This window comes from Aspergillus puulaauensis, chromosome 8 (assembly GCF_016861865.1).
Source record: "Aspergillus puulaauensis MK2 DNA, chromosome 8, nearly complete sequence".
NCBI lineage: Eukaryota > Fungi > Ascomycota > Eurotiomycetes > Eurotiales > Aspergillaceae > Aspergillus > Aspergillus puulaauensis.
The window spans coordinates 2010006-2023904 of record NC_054864.1 but is presented as its reverse complement, the minus strand read 5'-3'; the positions used below and the strand labels follow the sequence as shown (position 1 = coordinate 2023904).

The 13899-nt window shown below is 52.4% G+C and overlaps 5 protein-coding genes across 5 annotated transcripts; 4 read left to right on the top strand and 1 right to left on the bottom strand.

The window, feature by feature from the left end:
- Positions 1-41: 41 nt before the first annotated feature.
- APUU_80747A (putative MFS transporter) lies at positions 42-1939 on the top strand (the record flags this gene model as incomplete). Its single annotated transcript, XM_041697062.1, has 4 exons — positions 42-246; positions 297-459; positions 517-1575; positions 1627-1939. The coding sequence occupies 4 exons, from the start codon at positions 42-44 to the stop codon at positions 1937-1939; spliced, it is 1740 nt and encodes a 579-aa protein (XP_041562630.1).
- Positions 1940-2929: 990 nt separating this feature from the next.
- APUU_80746A (putative phthalate transporter) lies at positions 2930-4766 on the top strand (the record flags this gene model as incomplete). Its single annotated transcript, XM_041697061.1, has 8 exons — positions 2930-3147; positions 3233-3269; positions 3324-3452; positions 3500-3569; positions 3624-3671; positions 3721-3866; positions 3915-4114; positions 4181-4766. 8 exons carry the CDS (start codon positions 2930-2932, stop codon positions 4764-4766), a joined length of 1434 nt encoding a protein of 477 aa, XP_041562629.1.
- A 689-nt stretch (positions 4767-5455) lies between these two features.
- GCV2 (glycine decarboxylase subunit P) lies at positions 5456-8684 on the top strand (the record flags this gene model as incomplete). Its single annotated transcript, XM_041697060.1, has 2 exons — positions 5456-8576; positions 8629-8684. The coding sequence occupies 2 exons, from the start codon at positions 5456-5458 to the stop codon at positions 8682-8684; spliced, it is 3177 nt and encodes a 1058-aa protein (XP_041562628.1).
- Positions 8685-9390: 706 nt separating this feature from the next.
- On the top strand, positions 9391-11067 carry APUU_80744A (chlorohydrolase family protein; the record flags this gene model as incomplete). Its single annotated transcript, XM_041697059.1, has 2 exons — positions 9391-9643; positions 9701-11067. 2 exons carry the CDS (start codon positions 9391-9393, stop codon positions 11065-11067), a joined length of 1620 nt encoding a protein of 539 aa, XP_041562627.1.
- A 275-nt stretch (positions 11068-11342) lies between these two features.
- On the bottom strand, positions 11343-13516 carry rglA (putative rhamnogalacturonase B; the record flags this gene model as incomplete). The annotated part of the gene is made up of 10 exons (XM_041697058.1): positions 11343-11372; positions 11425-11481; positions 11553-11997; positions 12063-12284; positions 12341-12552; positions 12599-12650; positions 12697-12772; positions 12819-12888; positions 12939-13210; positions 13261-13516. The coding sequence occupies 10 exons, from the start codon at positions 13514-13516 to the stop codon at positions 11343-11345; spliced, it is 1692 nt and encodes a 563-aa protein (XP_041562626.1).
- Positions 13517-13899: the final 383 nt, after the last annotated feature.

Here is a 13899-nt window from a genome sequence, read left to right as displayed (position 1 = left end):
TTATTCACATAGCGAGCTGATTATACCTGACACATAATACCATGTCCCTCGTGCAGCATGTATCTGTACTCGAGGGCGTGGATCGCGCCGTAGAACCTGAGGATGAAGAGACTTTCGACAGCACCCACGAAGGGTTCGGGTCCATCCGACGAAAAATCAGCTATGACCTCTTTCCACAGCCGGTCTCCGTTATTGAAGAGACTTCGACAACTGCTCCTTACAAGGTTAACACTGCGCAAAGACTAGGTACTTTCCCGCGACGCAAAATTTGAACGACGCGTGCTAACGTCTCCAAGCCCAGGTGCTCGCTACCATATTGGCCTGTTGGCTTGGTTCCGGAATAATCTTTGGCTTTGCGGCGCTGAAGCCTGTTCTTGTCGCCCAGGGTGTCTATCGCAATTTGTGTGCGGCGGAGGAGCTGGATGGGGAGTTGGATACCTGCTATGAGCAGGAGCTAAGGTAGGTGTTGCGGTCAAACAAGCTAGGCTATATGCTGATTCCATTTTTTAATTGCAGATTGAACTTCTTCTTCACTGTGGGATCGATCACAGCAAATGTCTCGTCTCTTCCGGTCGGCTCTATCCTCGACCGTCATGGCTCCCGTGTTTGCGGTTTTGCGGCCAGTATCATTTTGGCCGCCGGTAGCTTATTGATGGCATATTCGTTCAGACACCCAGAAATCAACGGCTATATTGCTGCGAATTTCCTGCTCGCGCTTGGAGGAACTTTTTTGTTTGTTCCCTCTTTCCAGATAGCAAATGCGTTCCCAAAATATAGTGGCTCCATTGTTGCTCTGGTGACGGGCGCGTTCGATGCATCTGCTGCAGTTTATCTTTTCTATAGGCTAGCGTTTGAAGCGAGCAACGGAGCCTTTACTCCGGACAAATTTTTTCTGGGATTTACTCTGGTCCCCGTCTTGATTTTCTTCACATGGGTTACTCTTATGCCAGCCCATGATTATCAAACCACCCACCAGCTAGAGGTCAGAATTGAAAAGGCGGAAGATGCGACCAGGGATGTTCATGACTCGGATGATGATATTGATAGCGATGGAGAGCTCCGAAGAGTGAGACGCGAACGTGCTGAGCGCCGCCGTGAAAAAATGCTCAAGCTTGACAAAGTCCTCGGTGACGAGGAGGAACGAAAGCAGCGCGAGCAACATGAAGAAGAGCGCCAGCAAGCCAGCGCCGTCTGGGGCGTTCTTCATGGCCTACCGGCCCATAAACAGATGGCTAGTCCATGGTTCATACTCATAACTGCGCTCACAGTTTTGCAAATGCTCCGAATGAACTACTTTATCGCCACAATTCGGTCCCAGTACGAATTCATGCTCGACGAGCAACGGGGGGAAGAGATCAATGAATTCTTTGATATCGCTCTGCCGATTGGCGGAGTTATTTCTACGCCATTCATCGGGCTAATACTCGACCACCTGAGTGTCCCATCTACGTTGGCAATTATAGTGTTTCTGACCACGGTCATTGGAGTTCTTAACTCTATTCCCACATTGACAACTGGGTATTTAACCGTTGTGCTTTTTGTTCTTCTACGTCCGTTATATTACTCTGCCATGTCGTAAGTGAACCACCCGCAATCAACTTACAAGCACTAACAGGGAACCATCAGTGACTATGCCACCAAAGTCTTTGGCTTTGCCACATTCGGTCGTGTTTACGGAACTATCATCTGCTTGTCCGGCCTGGTGAACTTCTCCCAGTATGGACTAGACGCACTGACCCATGGTCCGTTCGATGGCAATCCCATCCCGATCAATATCATGTTCGCGGTAGCGGGATTTGTCGTCGGCTCCATCCTGGTTGGTTATGTGGCGACCGCAGGCACCCGGCTTAGGAAGCAGCAGCAGCAAGAAGCCGAGGAAGATGAACGGCAGAGATTGATTCCTGTGGCGGAAGAGGGGCCTGCGCTTAGGTATATGTAAGCTAGGTGGGTGAAGGTGAAGGTGTTGTACAGACTTTATGCCTCGCATATACGATTGAGGCGTGCTTTACTGGTTGTACATAATACTTATTCTCCCCTCAACTTGGGTGGTGTAATATAATTATGGTGGCGCAAATCTGCCTGCCCAATATACAAATTGTCATATCGAAATGCCGAACAGACAAGCACGGCACTTGGTCTTGGAAGTCTTGTCCCTAGGATCATTCAGACCGACCATGATGCTGATTGGAGCGGCATCTCTCTTAATCCTTCAGTTATAAGCATTTGCCTCGCTTCATCAAAACCTCCCCAGTCCAATCGAGCTCTCTGCAACCCAACCGCCGAAAGCTAATAACCCCCAAGGCCATCGCCAAGCCCGCCAAGATCCCCTCCTCATCTGCGAAAGTTCCGAGGCATCTATCAAGATTCAAGACTTCCTTTTGCTTCCAGTTACATCGCAGACTTGACGGTGTTCTCCGTAAAGCAAGAAGGTGGTCTGAGGTGCAGTGGATCTCCCCCGCACAAAACGGGTCCAGCCCAGGCCAGTCCGGGGAAGAAGCAGCGGCTGTCCTGCTCCATTGAGTTATGCGCCGAGGCAGTTTCGCCTTCCAGCCCGGCTATTGCGCTGACCTGTTTGATCGGCACTTGGGAACTCGGTGCTATTGGCAAGGAGTGTGGGTTTTGGTTACACGAGTCGTCTCCACGCGTTGGAGCGACGGCTTGTCATGTCCATAGTCTACGTATTCACTCATAGGACATGGTCCGGGGTAGGGATCCATACGGGGAAAAATAAGCGGAGGAGGGGCACACCCTGAGCCCGGGGTCGTTGGATAATTCATACTGTAGTTGTCGTGTATGTCATGTTGTTTATCCACATTTTAGTTGGCTTGGTTTCGTTTGGGTATATAAATCTCACACTATCCCTGGTGTTTTACCTTGACCTGCTTTAATCCATTGCACACGTTCACTTACTCTCCACTCTTGGCCTACAATGTCCCCCTTCGACGAAAAACGCTCGCCGAGCGTGGAGAACATCGAAAATGCAAAGCTACCGGCCCTAAACAATGACGACTACGACGAGGAGTTCTCGCCTGAGGAGCAGAAGCGGATTATCCGACGGATTGACCTGCGGCTTGTCTCCATCACTGGTCTCGCGTATTGCGTTTCGCTCATGGACCGGACGAACTTGAGTATGGCTGCTGTTGCAGGGTGCGTTTTTCTGTTTTCCTGTTCTTGTCCTTTCTTTTTGTTTTTACGTGGGGCTGAGGGATGGTTGCTGACGAGACGATACTAGGATGGTGAAGGACTTGGAGCTTGTTGGATTCAGATATGTAAGTGACGATGATTATCTGGTGGATATTGATGAATGTTGATTGAAAATATAGTCAATCGTCGTCTTGACTTTCTTTATACCTTACGTGATCTTCCAGCCGCCGATGACGGTCATAACGAGGAAGCTGGGACCTACCCTGTTCCTGGGGAGTATTGTGATTGCGTGGGGTGCAATCCTCGTTGTATGTTCTGCCTCTGGCTGATTTGGTTCTACCTGCTGACAGTCTAGGGCATGGGTTTCACGAAGAACTGGAAGCAAATGACTGCTTGTCGGATACTCCTCGGTTTGCTTGAAGCGGGTAAGAGATAAAATCCCGCCCATGGTCCAACCGGCAATACTAACCATCGCGAAGGATATTTTCCCGGCTGTGTTTACCTTCTGTCTAGTTGGTATGCTCGATGTAAGTTTCTCCTTGACATATTGCGCCTATCTGGTCTGACCATGGTCAGATGACGTCCAAAAGAGATTCTCCATCTTCTACCTCATCGGCTGTGTGGCCTCGGCCTTGGCTGGGATTCTGGCCTTTGGACTAATGCAGATGGATGGAATTCAAGGAATAGCCGGCTGGCGCTGGATCTTTGTGATGGAGGGAGTTGTATGTGATACTTTCGTATACGATGCATGCGTCTGCTAACAGGGTTAGATCACTGGCGCTATCGGTATCCTAACCATCATTTTCCTGGTCGACTTCCCTGATCGGGCACACAAGTCCTGGAACTTTTTAAACGAAAAAGAAACCGCATTTGTCGTGCGACGTATCAACCGTGACCGATCAGACGGAGATGCTGAACCTTTCAGTCTCAAGAGATTCCTGAGGCCAGCGCTGGATTTGAAGATCTGGGCGTTCGCACTAATCTTTTTGTAAGGGAACGCGTATTTGATATTGGGCTTCCAGCTGACCATGACTAGCTGTGTCACAACCGTCACCTATGCCATCGCATACTTCCTTCCAATTATCCTGTCAGAAGGAATGGGCTTTGACACTGGCACCTCCCAATGTCTCGTTGCCCCCCCCTTTGGCCTTGCCGGTATCGTGATGTTCGGGACGTCCTGGGTGGGCGATAAGTATCGCTTTCGCGCGCCAGTCCTCATCTTCAATGCCCTTCTTTGCATCATCGGCCTCCCCATGATGGGTTTTGCCAAGAGCCACGCCGTACAGTACGTAGGTGTCTTCTTCACTGTGGCAGGCTCAAACGCCAACATCCCGGCTGCAATGGCGTACCAGGCCAACAACGTCCGTGGTCAGTGGACCCGCGCACTGTCCAGCGCTACTCTTGTGGGGTTTGGAGGGATCGGAGGCATCGCTGGGTCGCTTGTTTTCCGTGATTCAGATAAGCCAGAGTACCGGCCGGGAATCTGGTGCGCGATCGCGTGTAATTTGCTTCTCATGCTCATTGTGGTTGTTCAAAGCATATATTTCCGCATTGCCAACAGGCAGGCTGAGCGAGGAGCACGGATCATCGAAGGCTCTCCGGATTTTCGATATACTATTTAGCGGGGCCGAGGTGCACTTATACGCACGGTATATTGGAGACGCGACTGAAAGACAACTAACAAATGAATCTGTTTATTCAAAGTAGAGAGTTTAATTGCCCATGGTCGTCTCCGCACGCACAATTTGTAGGGCGAAGTGGGTGATGTCATTGCTCCCCGCAGCGTGAGGACTGCCCATCGCCAACTGAATGCCGATGAGTGAGCCGGAGATAGTCCAGTTGACTCCGACAAAAAGACTCCGACACAGATTCCGACACAAAGACCTTGGGAGAGCTACCCCTCGCTACCAGCAGTCGCCCCCCGGTCGGTGTGGAGGAGACGAAAATTGGATTCCGGCAGAGTCTTTGCCTTCCCGCGGAAAGAGCGATAAGCCTGTGAGCGCCGTTGTCGGCGGCCAATCAGCAGCCGGCTCCGGCCTGATAACGGGGGCACGGGCAGTTTCCCGTCGGTCTTCCATAGTACAACATCATCGTAACTTTTCTCGACCTCTGCTCGGCTTCATTTCTTTTTCTCTTCTTCTCCAGCTTCAATCCTCCTTTATCTCCTTATCCTCTCCTCTCTAACTCATTCCTCACTCAATTGCGTCGGTCGCCGCCTATGCCGTCGCGATAAGAGCTCGACTTATCCCTACACATCCCCGATAGAGCTTCCTACGACTGACGAGCTACCCCCTTGACCCCTCGTTCAACGATGGCTGCGTCCTGGTGCCTGCGCGGCTCTCGTCAGCTCGCACTGCGCGCTCCATTGCGCACAGTTCCCTCTGCTCCTGCGCGGAGCCGATTCCTCCCCGCATACCGTGCTCTGAACACAACAACACAACAGTCTCATTCATCCCGGCGGCCTGTTTATACCAGCTCCTTGGCGGACCACGGTGTTCCTCACCCTCGCGATGTTTTCCAGCCGCTAGATACCTTCCCCCGACGCCATATCGGCCCCTCGCCGGAGGCCGCAGAAGAGATGCTGGCAGTCCTCGACCCTCCAGTTGCATCCCTCGATGAATTCGTCAAGCAGGTGCTCCCGCCGGATGTTCTGTCTAAGAAGAACCTCGATGTCGCACGTGCAAGCGCCGACGAGGGGCTACCTCGGAGCAGTGTCCACGGAGGCCTGGGTGAGACAGACATGCTGAAGTTGTTGGACAAATACCGGGAGCAGATCGACGTCTCTGGAAAGACATACATTGGTGCTGGTTACTATCCCACGATTGTGCCTCCGGTGATTCTCCGCAATGTCCTGGAGAACCCTGCCTGGTACACTAGCTACACTCCTTACCAGCCGGAAATCAGTCAGGGTCGTCTGGAGTCGCTCCTGAACTTCCAGACTTTGACCGCTGATCTGACCGGTCTCCCATTCGCCAACGCTTCGGTCTTGGATGAAGCCACTGCCGCTGCTGAGGCCATGACCATGTCTTTCGCTACAATGCCCGCCAGCAAGCAAAAGAAGGCCGACAAGACATACGTTGTCTCCGATCTGTGCCACCCTCAGACCATTGCAGTGATGCGCTCTCGTGCGGAAGGCTTTGGCATCAACCTCGTCGTTGGAGACATCCTGGCCAATGACTTCCAGCTCGTCAAGGATCATGGAGAGCATCTGATTGGTGTTTTGGCCCAGTACCCTGATACCGAGGGTGGTATCTACGACTATCAGTCTCTGAGCGATGCTATCCACTCCTCTGGCGGTACCTTCAGCGTTGCCACCGATTTGCTCGCCTTGACGCTTCTGAAGGCACCGGGCGAGTTTGGTGCAGACATTGCCTTCGGTAGCGCCCAGAGATTTGGTGTTCCCATGGGATACGGTGGCCCCCACGCCGCTTTCTTCGCCTGCGCTGACAAGTACAAGCGCAAGGTTCCTGGCCGTGTTGTTGGTGTTTCCAAGGACCGCCTAGGTAACCGTGCTCTCAGACTGGCACTCCAGACCAGAGAGCAGCATATTCGCCGCGAAAAGGCTACCAGCAACATCTGCACTGCCCAGGCATTGCTTGCAAACATGAGCGCCATGTACGCAGTCTACCATGGACCTGAAGGCCTCAAGGCAATTGCTCAGCGCATCATGTCCATGACCACCGCCTTACAGGCGAAGCTTGCAGCTTTGGGCTACAATGTTCCTGCCAAGTCAAACGTTGCAGACGGTGCTGCTGTATTCGATACTGTTACCGTGGAGTTCGCGAACAGCCAGGAAGCCGGCGCCATCATTGCAGCTGCACGCGAGAAGAAACTTTTCTTTCGACACGTCTCCCCTACCAAGGTCGGTGTTTCTCTCGATGAGACCACTGGCCGCGATGAGGTCAAGACCATCCTCGAGGTCTTCGCTTCTCACGCCAAGGGTGAAGTTGCCCTTGAGCAGGAGCTCAACCTGGCTCACATCCCTGCTAGCCTGGAGCGCACATCTTCCTATCTCACTCACCCGGTATTCAACACCCACCGCTCTGAAACCGAGATGCTACGGTTCATCCGTCACCTGGAGTCCAAGGACTTGTCTCTGGCCCACTCTATGATCCCGCTCGGCTCTTGCACGATGAAGCTCAACGCTACCACCGAGATGATTCCCGTGTCGTACCCCGAGTTCTCTCAGATGCACCCATTCCTTCCCGCAGATGTCGCCAAGGGATACACTCAGATGATTGATGACTTGGAGCAGCAGCTTGCGGACATCACTGGAATGGCCGAGGTAACGGTTCAGCCCAACTCTGGTGCCCAGGGTGAGTTCGCCGGTCTGCGTGTCATCAAGAAGTTCCAGGAAGCCACTGGCAGCGCCAAGCGCAACATCTGCCTGATCCCTGTCTCTGCCCACGGCACCAACCCCGCGAGTGCTGCTATGGCCGGCATGAAGGTCGTCACGATTAAGTGTGACACCAAGACTGGTAACCTTGATCTCGACGACCTCAAGCTTAAGTGTGAGAAACACAAGGACGAATTGGCCGCCATCATGATAACCTACCCCAGTACATTTGGTGTGTACGAGCCCGGTGTCAAGAAGGCTTGCGAACTTGTCCACCAGCATGGCGGTCAGGTCTACATGGACGGAGCCAACATGAACGCTCAGATTGGTCTGTGCTCACCTGGTGAGATCGGTGCCGATGTCTGCCATTTGAACCTACACAAGACCTTCTGTATTCCCCACGGTGGCGGTGGCCCCGGTGTCGGTCCTATCGGTGTCGCAGAGCACCTTCGTCCCTACTTGCCGTCGCACCCCAACAGCGAGTATCTCCAGTCTAAGCGTTCCGAGTCTTCCTCTCCCCCGATCAGCGCTGCACCTTGGGGTAGCGCCAGCATCCTTCCCATCACCTTCAACTACATCAACATGATGGGCTCTAAGGGATTGACCCACGCGACCAAGATCACCTTGCTCAACGCCAACTACATCCTCTCTCGTCTCAAGGAACACTACCCTATCCTGTACACCAACGACAACGGCCGCTGTGCCCACGAGTTCATCCTTGATGTCCGCAAGTTCAAGGATACCTGCGGTATCGAAGCCATTGACATTGCCAAGCGGTTACAGGACTATGGCTTCCACGCGCCGACCATGTCCTGGCCTGTGGCCAACACCCTCATGATCGAGCCTACGGAATCCGAAAACAAGGCAGAGCTTGACCGCTTCTGCGACGCTCTCATCTCCATCCGTCAGGAGATCGCAGCCGTCGAGAGCGGCGCGCAGCCCCGGGAGGGCAATGTCCTCCGATTGGCTCCGCACACCCAGCGCGACCTCCTCGCCACCGAGTGGGATCGCCCATACACCCGCGAGGCGGCGGCGTACCCTCTTCCCTACCTCATTGAGAAGAAGTTCTGGCCCTCCGTAACGCGAGTGGACGATGGTAAGCACCTCAAACCCAAGAAGTTTAGTTGAACATTGCTAACAAAGCACAGCCTACGGAGACCAGAACCTGTTTTGCACGTGCGGGCCCGTCGAGGACAGCGAGTAGATATGATACCCATGTTTCATTAGACTTATGACTATACTATATTTTCAACACTTTTTGGGAAGGCTGTTGTGGCATTGTGTGAGAGATTCAACATGACCACGGTAGACCCGGCGTTGGTTGGATTGGTTCCTTCAACATAGCGGACAACTTTTGCATACAATAAAAGTCTATTCAAAATACACATTATCCAGATTATCTCAAAGCATGAATGTTTTACTCCGTAATTTTTAACGTGATGGTCGATACTATGTATCGGTGGGCCCCGACAGCAGCAAATCAGCGCCGATCGGAGGAAGCCGTTGCTGTCCGTGGATTGCGGAGGTCGCCATCCTGCTCCACCAAGTTATCTATCCTCGAATATAAATTTAGTCCTTCTGTTTCCTCTCCATTTTACAGATACTCACTAAAAACCAGAAATAATGTGCTCGCAGTTGTGAAACACTTTTCCACGTATGACAAGACATCACATGACCTGCAACCAGTGCATCAACACAAAGAGCACGTATCTTTGTCAAAGCTCTTTAAAATCCGCTCACTCGTAAGCAGCGTCCAGTGACACTCAAATCCGAGCCGCAGTATTTATACCCACGTGGTCGCTGGGTAACTTGGTGACTTGTGGTAGGTCCCGAAGGTTCCCTCCTTGCGACATGACACAGAAAGCTGACCCGCATGGCAGATTCGAATATCAGCGGGAAAGCTCGTGGAGATGGCGCCCGTTACCCTGTTCTTTGGGACATTCGTGGACCTTCCCCGGTTGAATTCCGGCCGGAAGCATGAGCTATCTATCAATCATGGCGTGCTCTGGGTGGCAGCATCGACTGGCCGGGTCGAGGGGTTTGACTGGAGTGTTGACAGCGAAGAAAAATTGCAGTCGCTTGTTAGGAAAAGTGGCTGGGCTGGTGTACAGATTGTACGAGCAAGAGAGGACCAGAATGAGTTTTTCTTCCCGGGGTTTATCGGTACGTGGCTGATACATATTGACATTGTTGAAAGAAACCTGCTAACGAATATGATAGACACACATATCCACGCGCCTCAATACCCGAATTCAGGCCTCTTCGGTTCTTCAACCCTCCTAGACTGGTTGGAATCATATACATTCCCACTCGAAAGCTCCATGTCCAGTCTCTCCAAAGCCCGAACGGCCTACGACACCGTCATCTCCCGCACCCTCGCCAACGGCACCACGTGCGCCTCCTACTTCGCAACCATCCACGTCGCCTCAACAAACCTCCTCGCAACCCTCTGCCACACCCGGGGCCAACGCGCCCTCATCGGCCGCGTCTGCATGGACAACCCCTCCTACTGCCCAGAGTACTACCGCGACGAATCCGCGCAGTCCTCCACATCCGCAACAGAGGAAACAATATCCCACATCCACACGCTCGATCCAGAGTCAAACCTCATAAAACCAATCATCACCCCTCGCTTCGTCCCAACCTGCTCGCGCACCGCGCTGGCCTCCCTCGGCGCCCTCGCAGCATCCCACACCCCGCCCCTGCACATCCAAACCCATATCTCAGAGAACACATCCGAGTGCGGCCTCGTCCACTCCCTCTTCCCAGAATACCCTTCCTACGCAGCCGTATATGACGCATATTCCCTGCTCACTCCGCGCACGATCCTCGCGCACGCAGTGCACCTCACCCGCGAAGAAAAGGAGCTCATTGCATCCCGCAAGGCCAAAATCTCGCACTGCCCAGCATCTAATTCGGCGCTAGGTTCGGGCATTGCACCGGTCCGGGATCTCATTGATAAGGGGATCACGGTTGGTCTTGGGACGGATGTTTCGGGGGGCTATAGCCCTAGTATTCTTGAGGCGGTGCGGCAGGCTTGTCTTGTTAGTCGGTTGTTGGGGCATACTACTTCAGAGGTTGGCGAGGGTGCGGATGGAAATGGGAAGCAGGAGGAAGGCAGGGAAGTCCTCTCCGTCGAAGAAGCGCTGTATCTTGCGACGCGCGGCGGCGCGGCTGTCGTTGATATGGATGGTGAATTGGGCGGGTTCGAGGTGGGGATGTTTTGGGATGTTCAGATGATTCGGCTTGGGCCGACTACAGCCGCTGCTGGAACTGCAGCTGCAACTGCATCTACTGCTGGTTCTGGGTCTGAGACTCAGTCTGTAGTTGATATTTTCGGCTGGGAGTCCTGGACTGAAAAGGTGCATAAGTGGGTGTGGAGCGGAGATGATCGGAATGTGCGGAGTGTTTGGGTTAGAGGCACTCTTGTGCATTCTATTGATGGTGACAGTGACAATGGTTCTGAACAGGGACTATTTGGGCTGGCATCTGATGTTATGACGAAAGACTGGGTGCGTTGGGCGATGGGTGGTGTAGGTGTTGGCGCTTTAGGGCTGATTCTGGGAGGAAGGGCGAGGAGTGGTTGAAGATGGAATATTTCAACGTCCATTATGTTTGTTTGCATATGATACGACTATGATAGAGATAGATTTGCGTTCATCTGCCTTTGCACCTACGTTTGCTTTGTACTCGCCAACTGAGAAATCTTGACACTTGGAACTGAGGGATATCTTCAAGAAGTGAATCATGTATATACACATGTCAGAAGCACTACCACTATGTACAAAATGGCAATCCCACTGTCCATGGTCTCTCGTTCAACAGCATCAAGAGACGAGTAATGCCATCTCATCATCGCTTCTTACTGGAAGAGCTCAATGCAATCAAAGACCTATACAGATTAGCCACAAAACATCATCAAAGATATAGTGAGTTTAACTCACCACATTAGGACTCAAGAACGTATCTCCTGAGCTTCCAGAGATTACACTGATAGTGATCTACAGCAAGTCAGCAAGTGAATCCCCAAACAAAAAAATAGAAAGAAAGAAAGAAAGAAAGAAAAACGAACCGTGTTTTCCCCCTCGACAATCGTCCCAGCAGGAACACTAACATCATACACCTCGCCGAGACCACGGTACGCACCGCGAGTAACGCCGCGCGAGTTGAGGTTGGTCGGTGCCGCCGGAGCAGCCCCGGAGTAGTCGTTGATCTGTTGATTCGTCAGTTTGCATTCTTCTTCTCGGATGTAGGTTGTTGGTTGGTATACCGTTGCCTGCGGCCGACCACCAGCGAAGGAAAGTGTAGTTCCAATGCGAAGTGTCGCAGCGCCTGTTTGCGCGGATGTTGCAGTGAAAACGATAGTTACCGGGTCATTGACGCTCTTGAAGACGGCCATGGGGAAGTCAGTGAGAGAGGAGGAACCGACGGTGTAGGTTAGGGGACCCCAGTCGGACATGCGCGAGTCGGAGGGGTGCATGCGCAGTTGGTTTTCGGCGTTGCGGAAGCCGGTTGGTCTATCAGGGCACCTGTTAGTTGACTATGAAAGGATATATATGTTATTTATTGAGGGGGCACTTGCTGGCCGTCCCATTCTCCGATTTTGAAGATTGTTGTTCCTGTCTGGACTGAGCCAGATATGTTCTTGGTGGTGGCTGATCCGGCAGATACAGTGACGGAGGTTTCGGCGACGGCGAATTCGCCCTGGTAGTACTTCATAGTGTACGTCCCGGGCTTCATGGCGGGGGAGGTGAAGCTGCCGTCGGATGCTATGTATGTCCAATACTGAGCGTCGTCGTTAAACCTGCGTTACAGTTAGTAGTGGCTCTTCTTTCATTGAAATCAACTGTATTGGCTTACCAGTGGACGACCCAGTCCATGCTAGAATCAGCGCCCGAGGCAGTCCCAGTGACAGTTCCCCTCCCACTTGCAGCAACGTAGCCCTTGATGTCCAAGTCGGCGAAGAAACTAGTGTCGATGTCTGTTCCCGGTGTGCCGCTTCGACTGAAGTACATCGAGTACGGACCGTGCAGACCCATTCGGTAGGATTCGGTTTGGACGTGGCCCGAGTTCTATCATTGTTAGCTGAGAATATCAGACGTTTATATCAGAACATACCATGTACCAGTAAAGAGCGGTGTAACCGCCTCCGTTGTTGGTGTTGATGTCACTAAGTTCATTAGCATTGATGGGAGTCATGCTTGGACGATACATACCGGAAGAAGGGACCGCCGGAAGAGCCCTCGTACTGATTGAGGATCATGCAAACGCGGTGGGCGCTTCCCGCCACACCTACTAGGGTAAGCAGGTATCCAGATCAGGAGTAAGAACAACTTACAGTGCCTGTGGTCATCGATGAATCGCTCGCTGGAGTAGAACTTGCTACGGGTTTGTCCATCGACCAGGAACTTCAACGGTTAGCAATATTCTTATCGATTCTACTCACGTAGAGACTTACCACATCGGATCCCTCAACGACACTGCCATCAGCAGTGGTCGAGACGGCGCCGAATGGCTCCTCATTGGGTAGAAGCTGCGAGTTGAGACGGGCGATGAATCGCAGCTCGCCAATATCGGGTTCTGCAGCGGTCAGACGCGAGTCAAGAGTTGAGACAGGGGGGAGGTTACCCGCGGTGATATAGGTTGCCATGTGGATTATGGAATCTCCATTATGGACGACGAAGTACTGGGTAAGGGTCGAAGTCTCACACGTTACCTTGATATAATCGCCTTCAAAGTGTCAGCGCATGCTCTCAATGAATCCAACCCAGTTTTCCTACCATCTTGAGTCGCAGAGACCGTTGCAGAGCCCAAACCGGAACCGATATGGCTTCCAGTGCTCTGGTACTGAAGCTCGGCTCCATAGTAAGAGATGGACGTGATATCGCAACTAGACTGCGAAACAGTGAACTTCAGGGGATTCGCAGAGCCAGCATCAATGGTGTACGAGTCACCGTTATTGACGATTCCAAAAGCCGCATTGGCCGCCTTTGCCCATAAGGCGATGGAGGAGAGAAGTAGAGTCCTGGGCAACATGATGTGCGTGATTGTTGCTGATTTCAGACGACGATCGCTGAGGCAAACCAGGAGCTTAAATTCATTTCCACCGTTCATGAATTAGTAGGCCTCGAAATGGCCAGGGGGGGTGGATGGACCCCTCTCATTTAGAAGTCTTCACCGTCGTTCATCTAGAGGTTCCACCAATCTCGACGGGCCGTCGAGAAAGGCTATACCTCCGTGCCTAGTTAGGCCTGAAGAGTAGACTATTGTCTGGTGTCGACGGTGTACGGAGTATTGTCTGCTTTCACAGGCTGCCACATTCTGCAGAATCGCTGAAATAGTGGAATTCCTCTCCGGCGGGCGGTTTACTGGTGATGACATGATCCTTGTCTCATTTATACTGCACGGCATTAATTTAG